This window comes from Gymnoscopelus braueri (assembly GCF_963280865.1).
Source record: "Gymnoscopelus braueri genome assembly, chromosome: 4".
Taxonomy (NCBI): domain Eukaryota; kingdom Metazoa; phylum Chordata; class Actinopteri; order Myctophiformes; family Myctophidae; genus Gymnoscopelus; species Gymnoscopelus braueri.
In genome coordinates, this window is record NC_137605.1 from 16,808,701 (window position 1) to 16,827,338 (window position 18,638).

The window sequence follows — 18,638 nt, forward strand, 5'->3', positions numbered from 1 at the left end:
CCTATGTCAAAATTACATAATCATTTCACAGGAACTGAGATGCCTCAGAAATTAAACAAATCAACTAAGATGTGCAACATTGTTCAATGTTAACGTCACATACCGTTAGGAGAACCACTTGATTGAAACAGATTTTTATTTAGTTTATGTTTGATACATGGGACTCACAAAACAAAAGTCAAAAAGTATCTATGACAGAAATAACTTAGTTTTCGTAAAATATAAACCAAAGAAAATAATCTAAACAGAAGCCTGGCATGCAGCGATGACTAGCTGATGATAATAGGTGTTTGTTAGCCAGATGCGATTAGGTAATGGTAAAAACACAACAGAAGAAACCAGCTAACGCTAACGTAAAGACATATCTCTTTTAAATACACAAATCAGGTCAAAGCTTTCACAACATTCATTGGCATTAATACCTTATCCTAAAATAAATGATTTTACAATATAGATAAACCGGTTTTGATGTAATTTGCAGAAGTAAGCATTCGTCCCTGACTGCATATAGTGCACCAAGGCTGTTTTCCAAAAGTGATGGACACCTGAATGGTATGCCAAATGTATGCTCTGCTGCACGCTGAAAATAGCTCACCACACTTTGCATCTGTGATGCGTTGTGAGCTTGTAGGTATGCTATCTTCGGCGCGCAATGCCGTCCGTCGTGTGACAAAATATGAATCGTTATGGTGACGGGGGGGCGCATTTTGTTGGAAGCGTTTAAATGTGAAGTTTGGTAAACACTCGCTGCGTCTTTCCCTGATTTGTGACGTTTAGTGTTCAAACGGATCTGAGAAAGATCTGAGAGACTCCAGTAAACGTGAGCCTAAAGAACAGTCTTACCCCACACCCCCTAAAACAGTGGTTCCTATTCCAAACTGCGCTCCTCAGGATGCCTGGTACTCATGGTTTCACATCCCACCGGGATGTTAATTGCGTTCTCCTGGTGTCCTTGTAATTCTGGCTGTAGAAATAGGAAAGCAGAAGTACCAGGGGTCCCGGGGACCAGAGTTGGGAAATGACTGCACCAAATAAATCACTGAAACCCCCAATGAAGGGTCTATTAGAAAACATTTGGATTTGCTAATACGCATTAGCCCCTGGGACACACATTGAAACCTAATTTATACGCCACAGTATGACGGTGTCACTTGCCGAAATTAAAAACATTTCAAGCTAACAACGCATCGCGACTGAATATCTGATGTTTTCGGCAAGCATCACTATCTTGCAATGCAGTATAAATTACGCTCGACTTAGTAAATTATTTTTTCCTCTTTGTTTCCGAGTGCCACACCACTTTTGGGAGAATTTCCTCTAAGTTAGAAGTCACATAGCGAAAAGTCAATAACAGTCCCTATCGGTCACACTGTTACATACTGAAGACGGGGTGCAGAGTGCGATTTTATTTCAGTGGAGAGTGGGTGGGGTGGGGCATGTTAGGCTCATTGCCCCCTCACCCACCCACGGCCTTCGAATTTAGTTTAGTCGAAGTTGAGCACGTTTCCGTCAAAGTGCGTGAGCACATGGTTCTCGAAGATCTTCTGGTCGCAGTCCAGGGGGAACTGCTCGCTGCACATGGGGCAGACCTTCCAGTGGCTCTCGACATGCTCCTCAAACTTACTCTGGTCGTAGTTGGGTGGGAAGATGACCCCGCACAGTGGACAGCGCTTCATGTCCATGCTGCACATGGGAACGAGAGGACAGGACAGAAGGGGAGATAAATAGAGAGAAAATCGAAGGAAAAAGAGAGATTGGAAAGGGGAGCAAGAGAGGAAAGAAAGAGGGAGGGAGAGAGAGAGCTTGTGTTAATAAGCAAGTGGAGTGATGATGTTGGCAAAACAGGCACGTTTGCTAATAAAGAGCATCTGTCTGGGGTCTACGTGGGTGGTCCGCTGGGCTACTAACATCAACATCAGTATAGAAAGGGTGGGGTTGTGTACAGCAGAAGAAATATTTGACGCATGGAACAATGCACAGGTGGGGGCCAGGCTGACCTGGAACCCAGACAAGGGCATTTTAGACATGGTATGGTCACGTACCTGGAGTCAAAGCAGAAGGCAGTTTGTCCTTCGTTCATGAAGGGGCTGTGGGGTTCAGTCGCTGCGGGCTGCTCATTGGCGTTGCCCTAAAAGTAGTCGGAATATATTATAAAGAATGATTATAAAGAATTTACTATATTTTATTATACCTACATTCTCATGAAGATGTTCAGAATGATTTTACCTGAAGGCAAGAGGGAAGTCTGTTACAAACTATTCTTTAGGACTAGTTTATAGGTTCAACTTTGTTTCTTTTCAAAACATATTTAAGTCCCTGTCCACATGAACCATGGTGGTTTAATTCCTCACAAAAATCATCTAGTTTCAATAAATGTACATGTATTTTTCTCCCCCCAAAAACCATCTCTAAATACCTCTAGAGTACCTTCTCTCTTTGCTATATCTTTGCCCTTGTTTAGTATTCCATACCCTATGAATTAAACACACATTTGATCCTTTATTATTTGATAATCTAATGAGTAACCACAGAGAACATCCATGAGGGAGTGCATGTTTTGTTTCACTCAATCTGAGTTCTGACTTGTGTGCTCTGCTTTAAACCTGATTTCAGTGAGTGATAGTCTGCCAGGTTTACTAGTAAAACACAATATTAATGCTTTGGAGATATGCAGAGTGCAAGAAACTACTAGGATTTTCACGGTAAGCTTCAAAAAGACAAAGAAAAGCAAGATTTTGGGGGAGTGGGTCTTTAAAGTTGATTTAAAGGGGTGATGACATGCAAAGCAGGTCAAGAGCTAGAATCAAACCCATGATTTTGCAAATACAATATGGGCGCTGACCTGTTGGGCCGACAGGACATGCTATCAAGCAAGCTAGCATTTCTACACCAAAAAAACACATCACCAGCACGCAGTTAGACTTTAGTTACTTCCTTGTCGTTTTCTCTGTCTATTATTTTCATATCAGCACTTTGGCTTTATTCAGACTGCAGGCAAATCCAAGGCAAAGCTGATCTTTAGGACTGACTGTCGACAATGTTATTTGAACGCCATCAGATCAAATTTGTGTATTCAGGCATCGTCAACCTATCTGCGTTCGTTGCAGATAGGTCGATCTACAAGCTCTTTCTCTGTTCAGACAAGATTCAGATCTGATTAAAATCTAGATGGGCCAAAAAGCTGCCATTGTGAACATAGCCTTTTGAGCTATATACCATCTATGAAAGATGCTACAGAAATCAAGCGTATTCTAATTATTCATATTATCGTTATTACATTGTTGTTATTGTTGTGCTGCTCCTCTGTGTCGTCGAGGGCGTCGGGCCGGCTGAGGTTGCGGGTGGGCTGGATGCACACCACGTTGCTGTCCCAGGAGGGGGGGCCCACGGGAGGCAGGCGCAGCAGCTGGTCATCAGAGAACTGCTCGTCTACCTCCTCGTCTGCAAGAGGACATGGTGGGAGAAAAGTCAATGGCAGCAAATCCAAACATTTCTATGTACTCTGTATAATCAAGGGTTCCCAAACTTTTCAGGCCGCGACCCCCCAAAATAATCATATTTGAACTGGGGACCCCCCCCCCCCCCGCACTTGTATTGTAGGCATTACATTGAGTTTGGCTCGGTTCCACAGATAACTATTGTGACAATGATTTGAATTTGAATCGCAAATGTGTTGTTTTTTGCTGTTCAGATTTCTTTTTTTTTAAAGATTTGTTTTGGGGGGGGGGTTTTATACCTTTATTTAGAGAGGGATAGGGAAAGTAGGCTGACAGGAAATGGGGAGAGAGATGGGGGGGGGGGTTACACGCAGTAAAGGTCGTCGGGTCGAACCCCCGACACGCTGTCAGGCTGGCATTGCAGCCTAGGGTGCCTGGACCGTCACGCTACGGCCCAGGCCTGCTGTTCAGATTTGATAAAAACCTGAAACTTCAAATCTGATTTCAATCTGGAAAGGCCAAAAATCGGATTTGGGTTGCCAGCCTGAACACAGCCTAAGCCTACGGGTGTGCATTACTTTTACAGAGGTGGGGTCAACTGACCTCTTGTGTCCGAGGAGCTGGAGTATGGGTTCCCAAAGTGCAGCTGGGAGGGGGGGCTCTGGGACACCAGGAGAGGGGTGGGTGCGTCCTGGCTGTAGGGGAGTGGATACTGCAGGAACACAGGAACGCTGCTCTGGCTGCACTCCACGTTGTTGAGTTTCTCAGTAGTGGACTGCTGCTCTTTCTTGTTGCTGGTCTTCGTCACATCCTGACGGGGAGAGACGGGGGGCAAACGATCAGCTGCCCTGCTTTGTCTTTTATTCAATATTATTCATGCAGGCCAGGTCAAATAATGCATGTGCAGGTCATCCTACTACAAGCATCAAAAGTGAATCAAGGACAAATCTCACAATGGCTTTAGGTGTGTGAACAAGATCAAGGGTCAGATTTGAATGACTTTGCAGGTGTGTGTGTGTGTGTGTGTGTGTGTGTGTGTGTGTGTGTGTGTGTGTGTGCGCACGCGTGCGTGCGCGTATGCTAGCTGACTAACCTTTGCTTTTATGAAATATCTGAGACCTTTAGGGTTTATGGAAGATGCTTCTGATCATGTATTCTATTGCTAGTTTGACTAATTAAAATATTCTTTAATCTTAAAATAACTATTAACACATTCCACGCCAGAGTTTAATATCATAATGTACTCACCAGTGCCAGCGATTTATTGTTGTTTTTTTTTTTTTATTCACGTCACCACAGACCTCGCTAAATACCTTAAGATCGCGCGTTAAACTGTTTGTAGACACACAGGGTAGCTGTGTGAGTGGCCCAGAGAAGACCGTTTCAATCGGCGACATTCCATTTTGCAGTAGTCGCGGTTTATGTTAAACAGCGTTCAGCGAAGAGAAAAAAAACTCCGAGATAATGGCGGATTAGGGGAAGATTTAGAGCGGCGGCGGGTGGGAACGAAAATCTCCGGATACGGATATTTCCATATCCGGGTGTGCTACAATGAAATGTGTCACTGCGAAGAAAAAAAAAAGACCACTTCGCGTAGGCACGCTGCACAATTATTTAGGTTTGCGTAGAACAACGCGATTGGCATGCAATGTGTTAATATCTATTACTACAGTAGGGCTTGACTTTACCAGCCACATGGCTTAGGGTTATTCCTCAGTTCAAATTGGTTGTGCACCACGTTGCACACCACAAATAGCTGCCGTGCAAGCTCGTAGGGAGCTTGTAGATTGGCTATTTTCGGTGCATGACACCGGCATGCAACTAAATATAAATCATCCTTTAGACGAGTTTAGAGCAGGGGTCTTCAATGTTTTTCAGGCCAAGGACGCCTTAGCTGAGAGCGAGATGAAGCAGGGACCCCCATTATTGTATAAAATCGTGTTGCATATTAAACTTTTACATAGATAGCTTCATAGACTTGTTTGGCAGCACTATCATTGTGTAGCGTTGTGTTGGATTCATGTTCATGTGTATTTTCAGACAGTTAACCACTTAAACCATCAATAGCCGACCAACAGGCGTTGTGAGCTTGTAGGTCTGCTTTTTTCGGCTAATGTACCCCTCAGAATACGGATGCTTGGGTTCAAGTGGTGAATGTAAAAAATGAAAAATAAATCACACAAAGATGGAACCCCCTGTCATAAATCTGAGGACTCCCTAGGGGTCCCGGACCCCCTACTGAAGACCCCTGGTTTAGAAAAAGCAAAGAGTTAGCCAAGAGAAAGACATGTTGGACTCTATGGAATCCAAATGACTGAAATCAGTCGAGGCGACTGAGAACTTGAATCCATGCAGACAACACAGTCACACAGCAAGCAGCACCGGGGGGAAGCTGCGGATTCTCGGCTGGCTCTTTCGGTCTCGCAAACAGTTTAATTAGCGTCTTCGTCGAAAAAAGAAACTCCTCTCGTTTTCAAAGAGAGACGGGAGGGCTGGGTTTTATTTGACGTTTGTTGCAGGCGCCAATTTCATTTACAGTCTAAACCTCAAATTGGGTCATTTTGCTCCTCGGAGCTGCTGCAGAGCTGCCTCTGAGTTGTGGGGTTCTGGGGCCAACGTGGACCTTGCTGTGGTCCAGAGTAATTGAATGGAAAATCAGAACTCATTTACTTAGCTTCTCCAATTAGAGAGACATTTTAAAACCCAGACCAGATTGGGAAAGGAAAAGAAATGGCAGCTTTCAGGGTTTTTTTCTTTTTTTTCTTTTGGGTGGTAGAAGTCTATAAAGGAGAAAATGAAAGCTGTCACTAACCCCTTCCAGTTTGTCCTTCTCCTTCATCAGGACTGTGATCGTATCCTTGAGTTCCTTCACTTCTCGTCCCTTCTCTGCGACCTGGCTCTGCAGCCCGTACACAAAAACACAATGAGAAAAGGAGAGAAAGAGGTTAAGTGTCACGCGGGTGCAAGAACTGACGTGGTTCCCGCTTGAAGAGCGGAAACCAGAAGTACTCGGAGTACTTCAGCGCGTGACGTTAACTGATCATGGCTGTCAAAGGCTTCCTTCTTGGTCGAGGCCTAATTTATGTACAGTAGAACTCAAAGCAAAACAACCTGTTTGATTTCCGCCCCCCCCTCCCCCCCAAGGCGCTGTGAGCAAATATCCGGCCGTCCTGAGCCAAGCACCGGCATTAGCCGCCAGGCAGCGGTCCGGGGATTCCTCAGAGCGTGGCCTCGACTGTCTCCACGGCCTCACATAAACAGCAGTAAAAAGGTCTTCTCTGGCCCATAAACAACACTGTCAGAAGGGATTGTGTTCGGCTGGACAGATAGCATCAAAGGCTGGAGTGGAGTCGCTGAGCTAGAGCAGCCACACACAGCCATGAAAAACACCAGACTACCAGTACAGACTGTCCACAAACAAATGAATACAGTTGACCAGTCCTGTGTGTGTAGTGTAGCGGTTCTCAAACTTTTTAATTTCAAGGACCCCCAGTTTAATATGCATTAGACCTGTTACGATCCCGTCTAGGGGAAAATGAAAGGACCATGACATAAAGTCACATGTAACAAGACCACAGACCCCCCCATTTGATAAAAGAATCTATCTCTGGGACCGCAATCTATTATATAAAATCCTAACTCTGAGAATGTACAAATGTAACCTAATGGACCCATAAGGGTCCATTTGAGTTACAGTCCCGTAACTCCTTAAGGACCCCAGTTTGAGAACCACAGTTGTAGTGTTCAATGAAGCAGGCATGACATTCAACAACAAAAAGAATAGCAGTGATATGTGAGGTACACATGAACACCGCTTTTTCTACAATTTTATTATCTATGTGTGCATCAAAATGCTTAAAAGCTATTTGAGAAGGGGCAAGTGACAGAAAGTGATCATTTGAAAAAAAAATGCCCTGTGTTTAGGAAACTGTCTGAAAGATGTTTCCTTACATTAAATAAACAGCCATTACAACAGTCATTATTGTCATTCTAACACAGTGTATTAGTTATGCAGTGCTGAACTACGGCTGCAGCTAACGATTATTCTGTAAATCAATTCATCTGCGATATTCTTTTCTATAACTCAACTAATCAATGTAATTCATTTAGATAATAATAATAAACTGACAGCATATGTTTACCAAGCATTTCTTCATTTTATAATATCGAACAAAATTGCAAGTGGCCCATATTAGAAACGTTAACATCAAACATCACTAAACCAATTGTTCAACTATAAAAGAAATTGTGGGATGAACTCTGTCGATCACTGAAGCCCTTTTAACCTGGGGTCCCTATTTTGGGCGTGTTATTATAGACGAAAACCATACTGAAATTGTGAAATTCTTATAAGTGAAAGATCTACTACAGCTCACAATGCGTGGCAGTGTGACGCGTTGTGTTTGTAGATCGGCTATATTGAAATAGAGGTTTTGTGAACAACAACTTGAACCCCAGCATCCATGTTCTGAGGCGGAACATTAGCCAAAAATAGCAGGCGCGTTGTTATTATCATTATTGTAGTAGATCAGCTATTTTTGGCAAAGAGATTTGGTGTAGACGGGAAAAAGGTGGTCCAAGTACAGAGCCAACTCAGGTCTAGTTTACTAAGTGTAGAGGGTTTAATCACTTAAACCCCAGCATCCGTATTCGGGAAAAACCTTTGCAAGATCTCAACCTTCGTTGAGAGCTTGCTCGGCTAGAGAGCTCGGCAATTTTCAGCAGAGATATTTAATGTAGAGCGAAAACAGAAAAGAAACTAGTAGGCCTGAGGGACTCCGGTCAAACATATAGGGTTTAAGTGGTTTAGTAGTTAATGGTTTCACCCTCTGCTGTGTGTGTATGGGGGACGGACAGACCTTGTAGCGGTCCTCCTCCGCAGCCAGCTGCATCTTCAGACCGTCATTGATCTTCAGCTGCTCCTTCAGTTTCACCTCCATCTTAGCCAGCTCGTCAGCAAACATGCAGCTTCGCTCCTTCTCCTCCTACATAACGGATCAAACTGGGTTCATTAGGATCCCTCGCATTCTGTGTAGCTCAGCCGTAATATCTGTGTATTTCACGGCGTATCAGTCGCTGTATTAGCATTCTGTACTCTGAGCAAGCTGGGAATTCATTGCTAGCAACTAATAAAATGCTAGTAGTACGTTTTTATTGTGGCTGGGAAGACAGTCTACACTACCAGACACTTTGGCAAGTAACCAGCCTTCAAGAGTCCTGTTCTATGTTATATTGAAATCTCAAATCTAAATTTTGGAATTCTTTAGCCATTGTGGCTGTTTGATGAAGTTGGTTTCCTTATTTTTATACTTGTATATTATATTCACTTGTGTCTCAGGTTTATACCCTAAATCTGCAATCTGGACAACTTCCACACCTGACCATGTACTACACTCATTAGCCAATGGAGTGCTGTAAAATGTGTTATTAGACTGCATTGTCTGAATTGTATAATATTTTTGTTCACATTCACCCTTTCATTAACTGTGTAAAACGGACTTATAATGAAGTCGGATAAAATTGTATTGAACCGTATAACACACAAACGAACAATAAAGCCCCTTGCACAGAGAGTCCGACGTTTTTACACAGAAAAACAAACAAACTTATAAACAAACACTTCTTTATGACCTCTTTCACACTTACTCAGAAACACCTCCATGTTTTTCCTCCAATCAAACCCAGTTAGATTCCTGCATTTCTTCAGATGCGTCAAAAACTGATTGACTAATAAAACATTGCATCGAACTCTGTGTGCAAGGGCCTTAAAACCACATGCCTATTCTGTGTGAAAATAGATGATTCACAAGCTCACAGCGTATCTCGTTGCGACGCATTTTGAGTTTGTAGATCGGCTATTTTTTAAGAGATTCGGTGTATAGGCTGAAAAAGGTGCAGACCTAGTATAGAGCCCTGGAGGACCACGGTCAATGACGTACATAGAGTTTAAGTGCTTAACAGTAAGAATTCTTACGCTGAGCATCTGTTTGTATTTCCTGTACTTGTCGCTCCTGTCGGCCGCCTCCCTGCTAATGCCTTTGAGCTTCTCCTGAATGAGGGCTTCCAGCATGGGCTCAGCAGAGCCAGGGCTGCCTGCAGAGACACACACACACACACACACACACACACAGTCATTTACCTGAGGCAGTGCAGTGCGTCACAAGGGGGATAACACATTGTTGTGTTTAGATGGAGGTACCTGGTACGGAAGTGTCTGGACTCCCAGAGGCAGGGACCGTTATGGCCTCAGCTGCTGAGTACTTCTTCTGCTCCTAAAGACAGGAACACAAGCACAATTACTTGGGTCAGCCTTGGTTAGTGATGTGTGGGTCGACGGGTTCATCTATATACTTTGTATACATTCTATTTTCGCTATTCATCTATATACAGTATATACAGTACATACTGACAGTATATACTGTCTACATACATACTACATGAATATCTATGTGTCGGGCAGAAACCAGCTATGTCCAAAATATTAACTTTTCAGGAAATGAAGAAAAAAAAAACACAATACTGTCTCATCAAAGTTGGTATGGTGACTCTATACATTGTCAGATACTTGAACGTGTCCTTATATTATCATCACTTTACCAAAATACAGCTCAAGTGGAGTTAGGAGGTTTTTGAGCATTAATGTGTAGATTTGTTTTCCGTCTGACTTCGTCATTCTAATCAATGGGGGACGGACCACCTAACTCCACAAGTTGGAGTTAGGTGGTTTGTCCGACAGGTTAGGAGGTTTAGTCAGAAGCGCACGTAAAAGCTGTTCAATAGCACAAAGTATATAGTACTTAAATGGTGGACTGACTGATTGCCTTGAAAGATCGAACACACACACAGTGAGTTTAAATCGTGCTTGAACACTCACCCCCGGTTCAGAGCACCTGAGCACCTGCCTCTGCAGCCTCTGACACTCCTTGTACTTGTCCTTGTAGTGTTCTGCTGCCATGTGCAGTCTGAGTTTCAGGTCCTCCACCTCTCTCTGCATCTCAGCCACCACGGTTGGCTCTGCAGCCGCCTCCTCCTCCTCCTCCTCTGCCCTGGCCTGGCCAACGCAACGCGACAAGCAACGTCAATGGTCAATGTCATGCTAGGTGTAGTGTGGCGAATTGCAGAATTGTATCTCAAAAAACAGAAAAGTGTCCCCATAGCTTTGTTCGGGTTGAATGGGAAACACAATGACACCTTTATGTTGCGTTTCCCCTTTCAAATCTGCTGCCGAGCCAATCAAACAAAGCTATGGGAAAATGAACCGGAATAGGAAACGGGTATGCCACCGTCTGGAAACCGGGGACAACAGTTATGCATAGAGCCCATTCTTCAAAGTATTTTGAATTCTATCATCAACACCATGTATCCAAGTGCAGTAAATGCAAATATAGCATCTTTAAACATCAGTTTTCTCACACATTAACAATGAATCTTTGTCAAAACAAATGACAGGCCTCTCTATGTACTGTAATTGGGGCAATTTCATGTGAGTAAACGTGACCGAAGGAAGGGTCCTCACCGCCTCTCTCTTGGCCGCGGCCTTCATCTGCTCCACAAGGCGCTCCAGGCGGACGCACTGCGCCTGCGCGTCGGTCTTGCCCTGCTTCAGCGCGTCGGCCTCCAGCTTCATGCGGTACAGGTCGGACATGCTGCGGTCGCGGGCGCTGGAGGCGTCGCGCAGCTCGGCAGACAGCATGGCCGACTGCTGCTGGGTGGCCTGTAGCTGTTCCTCCTTCTGACGGAGCTGTTCCTTCAGGACCTTCATATCTCCCTGCAAGTGATGAGGGGGTCAGAGTGATGTGTGGTTCTACATATCGCCGTTGTCGGTCAGAAACCTCTTATCTCCATATTCTAACTTTTTGTGTTTTTTCGTAAATTAATGCCCAACACACTGCAGCGTCACACAAAAGTATCAAAAGTAGCAGATATACAAGCTCGAAACGCGACGCGGCGCGTTTTGGGCTTGTATATCTGCTACTTTTGCTATTTTTTTATTTTAATCCTGAAAAGTAACAGTTTTGGATAGAGGTTTCTAACCGACAGAGACGCACATTGTACAAGGAACTTCTATGGTGCATCAACAGAAATGTTTAGGTTTGAAATGCTCAGTTAATTCTGACCAAAATAAGTAATAGAAGCAGTTAAAGGAACACCTCACTTAAATTGGTCCTCACTAATGCTCATTATTAGATGATTCGTGGTACCATTTATGTCTACTCGCTTTGCGTCTCATCGGTGGGCTGTGAACATGCCTACCAATGACATCATTGATGGGGATAGCAAGCTAATGGAAAAACGACACCTTTTTCTCTTCTTGGAAAGTTAGCACACGGAAACAGAAGCCGTTGTTCTTGCATCAATAAAAAAAATGTCACACCCAGTGTGAAGTGGGCGGTGTCTTGCTAGCTAATCACAATACTGAATGGAGTCAACCACAATGTGTGATTCACTTAAAAAAAAACATAAATGTGTTTTTTTTAAGTGCATAGTCCTATTTATAGGGCTATGCACATGTGTCATGTTTCCCTAGCCAATCACAGTCCTGAATAGACTGTGATTGGCCAATCACGGTGCAGGGTTAGGGGGTACAATGGTGGCCAATCACAGCGCAGGATTTGGTGTGCAAATATCCAAACCTCACATATAGGGGCGGTTTCACCGCCCAAAAAAGGAAAATAAAATTGATTGAAATCCTGTTTGAATTTAACACCAATGATGTCATCGGTAGGCAGTACTAGGCACATTTTTCATCCATCCACAGAACACATCTGAGACTCAGCGCATGTACTAGACAGAAATGACAACATCCCTTAGTATTACTGAGGACCCATATATGGAGATGAGATGATGTTGAAGGCCCAATGTTCCTTTAAGTAAGTGTATTTTAACAGCATACTGTAACAGCATTATGATTGCTTGAGACATAGTGGAAATGGGCACACAGCAACTTGTTATATTATGGCCATGGACTCCATTACAGTCCATGGAATGGTTGGCAATATTTGACAACATTTAAATGAATGTAAATGAATGTACATTGTCTGTCAATATATACATTTCTTTCATTATCCAACAACTAAACAATGCAGAAGTGATGACATAAGTAAGATAAGAGCTGTTATTGGAGGTGTACCAGAGGGGAGACTTTGGCCAGGATCTCTCTGTGCTGTTTGTCCTTCTCAGTGAGGCAGGCCTGCAGACGAGCCACCTCGTCCTTGAACTGGGCGATAGTGTTCTCTTTGTTCAGGTCTACCGACTTCAGCATCTGCAGCTCTGCGCTCAGCTTCGTGTTCTCCAGCTCACGGTTCTTCAGGTGAATCTACACACATGCACACACACACACACACACACACACACACACACACAACATTGTATTTGTGAGGACCTTCCATTGAATACAATCATTCACCAACTCTACTCTCCCTTACTCTTACGTGTATAGCAGGTTGCACCTCTCATGGCTGCTTCTGCCGTCGGTGTGTGAATGACTGTGAATGGGTGAAAGTGAGGCATACATTGTGGAGTGCCTTGAGTAGTCAGAAAAGTGCTATAAATGCGGTCCATTGACCATGCCTAAACCGGTAGGCTAAAGGTAGCAAAGGCCCTTCTCGAAATGAGGACTGGAAGATGATTTCCTTCATCTTTCGAGCAAATTGAGGACATTTGGTCTTCACAACACACGTGAAATGATAAAACATGGGCTCATTATGTCTACTGTATAGTACCTGTAACTAATGGCAGGCTCACACTACAAGACTTTCAAAGTGGTCGTATTGCTGTACAGTTCACAGTACACAACATTCTGTCTTATAATCAGGTATCTTGTGTCGTTTTGGTGTACACACTACATGACTGATCAGCAACATGGGGTCACACATTACAAGATATTTCACCAGGAGACATCTTTGACCAATTTGTCTAATTGTGTAATGAAAACGCACGCAAGATGTAACATGGAAAGTTACACGATTCCCAAAATGGATGATCACAAGAAACTTGAAGTCCAACTAGAATTTTCGCAATTCTGGGAAATTGCAAAGTGTGGTTGCGCCGACGCGAGTCGCGGGTCGCGGCCGCCGGGACTCTAGGAATAAGCTGGGAGGAATACCGTCGGAGGCTGCGCCAATTACATTGTCACGTCACTCCTGAGATCACTTGCGTTTCATTTAGAGATGATTGATCCACCCCAAAATAATGTTTTTGCATCAAACGGTTCATTTTGCGCATTTGTGGCGCCCCCTATGGATCAAAATGGAAATGCTTTTGGGGATTCGTTGAGTAAACCACCCTCGACATGCGATTCAAATTTGGGATTGACCGGACCTTTCGTTCGTAATTTCTGGCGTTTTTGGTAAAACAGGCACCTCCCGCTAACTTTGGAAGCCATTTACGGACGAACGGTAAGGACAATCAAAATGCCGTTTGTATATGTTTATCGCATGGGCCCAGAGCTCATGTGTACCGATCTTTGTGAAATTTGGACAAAATATGTGGGAGGAGGAGCTAAAAGTGTGTTTTGAAGAAAATTCTACATGGCGGAAAATCTAGATTTTTTTTTTTATTCTATGACCTACGGTTCAAGAGTTATAGGCCAAAACGTAAAGTGGACTGTTATAGCGCCACCATGAGGCCGAATGGTGTGATAATTTTTTTTATAATTTCGGACTAAATTATGAACCTCCCATACTTGAATTTGAGTTTTTTCACTTTTCCATTAAAGTGGATGGGGAAATTTAATGCACTAATAAATCAATATCAATTAAACTATTTAACCAATCTCTTAGCAAAATACAAGCGCACGATTCCCGGTCAAGCCGGTCATTTTGACATATGGCACTAAATTGGGAAAAATAAACTGTGGGAGGAGATGCGGTTTGAAATAAAGTTTATCTATAAATAAAGTGGGAAGAGTACTATAGAACAGGGCAACCACACTAATGAATGCAGGGGTTTATAACTCCTCCCACAGGTTTCATCCTGTGTAATGAACTGTGCACTCTCACTTCTCATTGGCTGTAGCTCGTCGCTGCTCTCACTGACGGTCAAAGACTTCACGGCAACTGATTTTGACTTGCCGACAGGCTCAGATATTTCACCTGCTAGATATACCTCTCAAACGTCTGTGACACATCGGTGAGTGACTTGGTGACGTCTTTGAACAGTCCACACTCCACACACACACAATAAAAGCTCACGGGAGCAAGCGTCCGTTTGCCTCTTATCTGGAGCTTTTGTCGGCTACGTCCAAAAACACTGTTGCCGAGGGGCAAATCAGGGTTACAATCGCGTCGTCTGAACAACTCACTGCATAAGATGTACCAAACAACATACGACAATTAAAGTAAATGTTGCGTGACGTTAATTACAAAACAGAGAGTGAGGTGAGCCTGTAAAGTTCCCCAGTACAGTTACGGTCTCAGTGTGACTGTACAAGCTAAATTAGCAAGCAGTTTTTTTATCCCGTTTCCTTGGCGACAGTACGTACCACTCCCAAGTGTGCACCACAACAAAGAGCCACAAAACACCAGTAGAAGAAGAAGGCAGATTAAGTCATGCCCTGTTTAGACTAAGTATATAGTCTGGGTGTATATTAAGCAAAAGCATAATGACCACAGGAGAGAGTGAAAAACACAACAGCAGCATGAGATATTCACATATCTGGAAATCTAACGATTTCTGATTTGGGAAGGTCGGGCTGTTTTTTCAAGCATTATCAGAACTAACATCGGAATCACTTTATTTGACGTGTAGAATAAATCACTGGTTCTCAACGTGGGGGCTGAGGACCCCCAGGCATCATTGAGGGGGTTCCAGGGGGTCGCCAGCTAAATGACTGATAGCTAGTTAGTAAATGGACTCTTACGGGTCTGTAACTCAGAGGGCATACAAATGGAACCAAATAGATGTTTATGGGTTAGAATCGCATCAGTTGGGAGCCTGTGGAATAAACGTGTATCAAACGGTCCTTGAAAATAAAATGGTTGAGAATCTCTACATTAAACTACAATGTGTGAGGTTGGTGCATACATATATTGATAAAGACTTTACTCTAGCTAAAACAAGACTGTTTACCTTGTAGAGTTCCTTCTCATCTTTCTCGTTCTTTAGATGGGACTCCAGGGCTTCCTTCTCCACTGTCAGCTTCTTCACCCTGTCCTTCAGTCTGAGGAAACAGGTCACAGTTTTATATATTTTTTTTTAATTTGTATTAAATTAATGTAATTTTATTACGATATGTTTTTACCTGGGTATTAGGACTTTACATTACGAGTGCAGCATTATTGCAATGCAGAACATACTGTAATGACATCTCAATATGGACTATGCTATCCATATTGTTATCCAACAGGTTATAATGCTTCAGACAGCTTCCTAATACAATCTCAGTCCAACAAATGAAGTTCAGTTTCAAAAACAAAACCACAAACAGCACACACACACCTCTGGGCTCTCAACTCACACAGATCCATTTGGGTCCATTTTTGGCATTCCCTTATACTGACGCTGAGGATGTTATTGTGCATTCCTCAACTCACCCATCCAACTCTGTTTCCTTCTGTAGGCCCTTCTGGGTGACTCCGATCAGGTCCTCCTCCAGCTGGAGGACCCTGGCTGTGGCCTCCTCCAGCCTCCTCTTCACCTCCTCTCGCTCCTCCTGCAGGGCCTGGGACGAACTCTGCACCTCCTGACGGACAGACACACCATTGCAAATCAATGGAGGGGAAAATGCGGAGAGACTGGGGCACTTGGCATGCCTGCTTGTTATTTTGGGAATGCACATGTTCCAACCCCAGCCAGCCCAAAGGAGTTTAGTTATGTTCAGAATTTTATCTCCCATGAAATTGGGTGTGGTAAATATGCTATGTCATGTAAAAAGAAAATATTTTAAAATGTCTCAATGGCATTTAGGAGAGTGCCACTTCAAAACAATGAAACAAAAACACTCCAAAACATATTACTTTTCATATCGTTGCTGTCGGGCAGAAAACTTGTATCTCGATACTTCATTTTTTAAATGTTATTCATACATTAATTCGCTATTTGATGTAGTCATAGGACATGTCGTGTCGTGCAAAAATCGTCGCATCGCAGATCTGCTATTTTTGATTTTTTTTTTAATGTTTTTGATATAATGACATATACTGTGCATCTATTGTTGTATTATTTATGTTGCCAAATAATTTGTTCGTTTTTTATTACTTTGTATTTTTTGTTAAGTGAGGTGAGATTAACTTTATAAACACCACAGGGTTTTCTAAATCTCACCTGCACAACCCAACGCAATATTATGCTGTTATATACAAATTTGCCGTCTTTGGGTTTAATAAATATTTAACAAAAAGTTAATAAAAAGTACAAAGATCTTGTGACTATATAATAATAAATAGGAACACAGATTCGACAAAACGACATGTTTTGGACATACAAGGTTTCCACAGGTTTCCAGAAAGCAGTTCAGTCTGGGTACAGTACAGCGCATTCAGAGTTTTGGTTTAAGCCACTTTCATGGCAGCTAGTGAGCAATGGAGGGATGGATTCTTCTACAGTATGTTTATAGGGAGAATTTTGGAATCATTTTTCTCGCACCACATAAAAAAGCAGTATAAAAGTGTAGTCATAAAATTAACAGCCGCAAAAAATCTGTAATCATGTTTTCATCTCAAAAGCTGTTTTTAAATGCCCGGAAGATTTATGGTACATAAAGAACGTTTGTAGAAATTAGTACCGACACTGCTTTTTAAAAGATGTGCTTAACATTATGCTGTAAAAGAAATGAAAATAATAATAAAAGGGACATTCATAAGTGTCGAGGTCTGATTTATCTTTTTTTGGTGCGTACAGACTTTGGATCAGCCTGCGGTCTGTGGACAGATGAAGGGATGGGAGTTCAAGCCCACACTAGGGGGTGCTGAGAGACTGCGAGGCCAGATGTGAGTTCTGTACCTCAGATCAACAGCATCAACTTAACACCAAGCTCTTGTCCCTCAACTACTTTCAACCTGGTGTCCCATTTTGGAGATTTTATAATTTAGCTTTTATAAGCTAATTTTTTTTTTTATTGTCCCTTTTACTTTATACATTTTCATACTTTAAATAGCAAAAATAGCCAATCTACATACAAGCTCACAACGCGTTGCATCGCAATGCATTGTGAGCTTGTAGATCGGCTATTTTCGCAATTCATCAGACAACTAATAATATGGGCAATTTAATGTTCTAGGTACATACTGCTACGTTTTCACCTGTTCCGGCTATACCGTAGTGTTAAGTATATGTCAAGGCATGTAATTTGAGTGAACAAAGCTCAAAAGGTTTGGAAAACAGGAAAAACATGGACAGTTACACCATGTTTAGACGGTGAGCGTTTCCTCTGGGCAGACCCCAGCCCCCACCTTCCCCATCCCCCTCTGAAGCAAAATCCTCAGTTCTCATTTAACTCCGAAAATGTAAAGAAAAATTGACCCTTTACACTCTCAGGAGCTCAATTAACCACTTGCAACCTTATTTTGAGCATGTCATAAGAGGCAAAAAGTAAAACAAAACAAAAATGAAATATTTTTTCACAAATAGCTAAAATAGTCTGCCCACAAGCTCACAACACATGCTATTTGTCGTTCAACAAAGCATAGGGCTCAAGTGGTTAACACCGCAAACAGACTCGGCTCATGGTGGTTCTCACTTGGTTCTCTCTTCTCAGCTGGGCGCAGGTCTCCTTCTCCTGCTCGCACTCCTTCTGCAGGCGCTCCCTTTCCTCCTCCAGCTGCTCTTTCTCCTGCTGGAGGACAGCCATGTTCTTAACCAGTTCCTCCTTCTCTATCTGGGCTTCCTCCAGCTTTTGCTGCAAGAAAGAAAGAAAGAAAGAAAGAGGGGAGGCTTGTTGTAATAAAATGGTAGTTCATTCATCATGGTTCAGCATGTTTTAACAATTCACCACCAGGTTAAAAAGAAAAAACTAAAAACTAAGTATGTTCTGTCCATCACCTCAATTCCAGCACAATATTGAGACAAATTTCAAACTTCACTTTCATAACATACTATACCATATATTATACGCAGGGCAACCAGAGAGTTGATGGGCATCTCTTTATTTATATATATATATATATATATATATATATATATATATATATATATATATATATATTATATACTGTACATTTCAAATGGAAAACTGAATTGTTTTGTTGTTTTGTTTAGTTTTTT

General features: G+C 42.6%; 1 protein-coding gene across 2 annotated transcripts in view; it reads right to left on the bottom strand.

Annotated features, from left to right (window-relative positions):
- Positions 1 to 118: 118 nt before the first annotated feature.
- The window catches only part of tax1bp1b (Tax1 (human T-cell leukemia virus type I) binding protein 1b), a 35,774-nt gene continuing 17,254 nt past the window's right edge, over positions 119 to 18,638 (bottom strand). For both annotated transcript variants that reach the window (XM_080426973.1, XM_080426974.1), the window contains exons 5-18: positions 18,115 to 18,273; positions 15,971 to 16,119; positions 15,507 to 15,597; positions 12,568 to 12,753; positions 10,954 to 11,205; positions 10,312 to 10,488; positions 9,637 to 9,709; positions 9,412 to 9,530; positions 8,297 to 8,422; positions 6,250 to 6,336; positions 4,041 to 4,248; positions 3,278 to 3,441; positions 2,043 to 2,128; positions 119 to 1,683 (exon numbers count right to left, since the gene is read on the bottom strand). In XM_080426973.1, the coding sequence (XP_080283099.1) occupies positions 1,485 to 1,683; positions 2,043 to 2,128; positions 3,278 to 3,441; positions 4,041 to 4,248; positions 6,250 to 6,336; positions 8,297 to 8,422; positions 9,412 to 9,530; positions 9,637 to 9,709; positions 10,312 to 10,488; positions 10,954 to 11,205; positions 12,568 to 12,753; positions 15,507 to 15,597; positions 15,971 to 16,119; positions 18,115 to 18,273 (2,076 nt within the window). In that variant the 3' untranslated portion in view covers positions 119 to 1,484. The remainder of the gene's footprint in view (positions 1,684 to 2,042; positions 2,129 to 3,277; positions 3,442 to 4,040; positions 4,249 to 6,249; positions 6,337 to 8,296; positions 8,423 to 9,411; positions 9,531 to 9,636; positions 9,710 to 10,311; positions 10,489 to 10,953; positions 11,206 to 12,567; positions 12,754 to 15,506; positions 15,598 to 15,970; positions 16,120 to 18,114; positions 18,274 to 18,638) is intronic.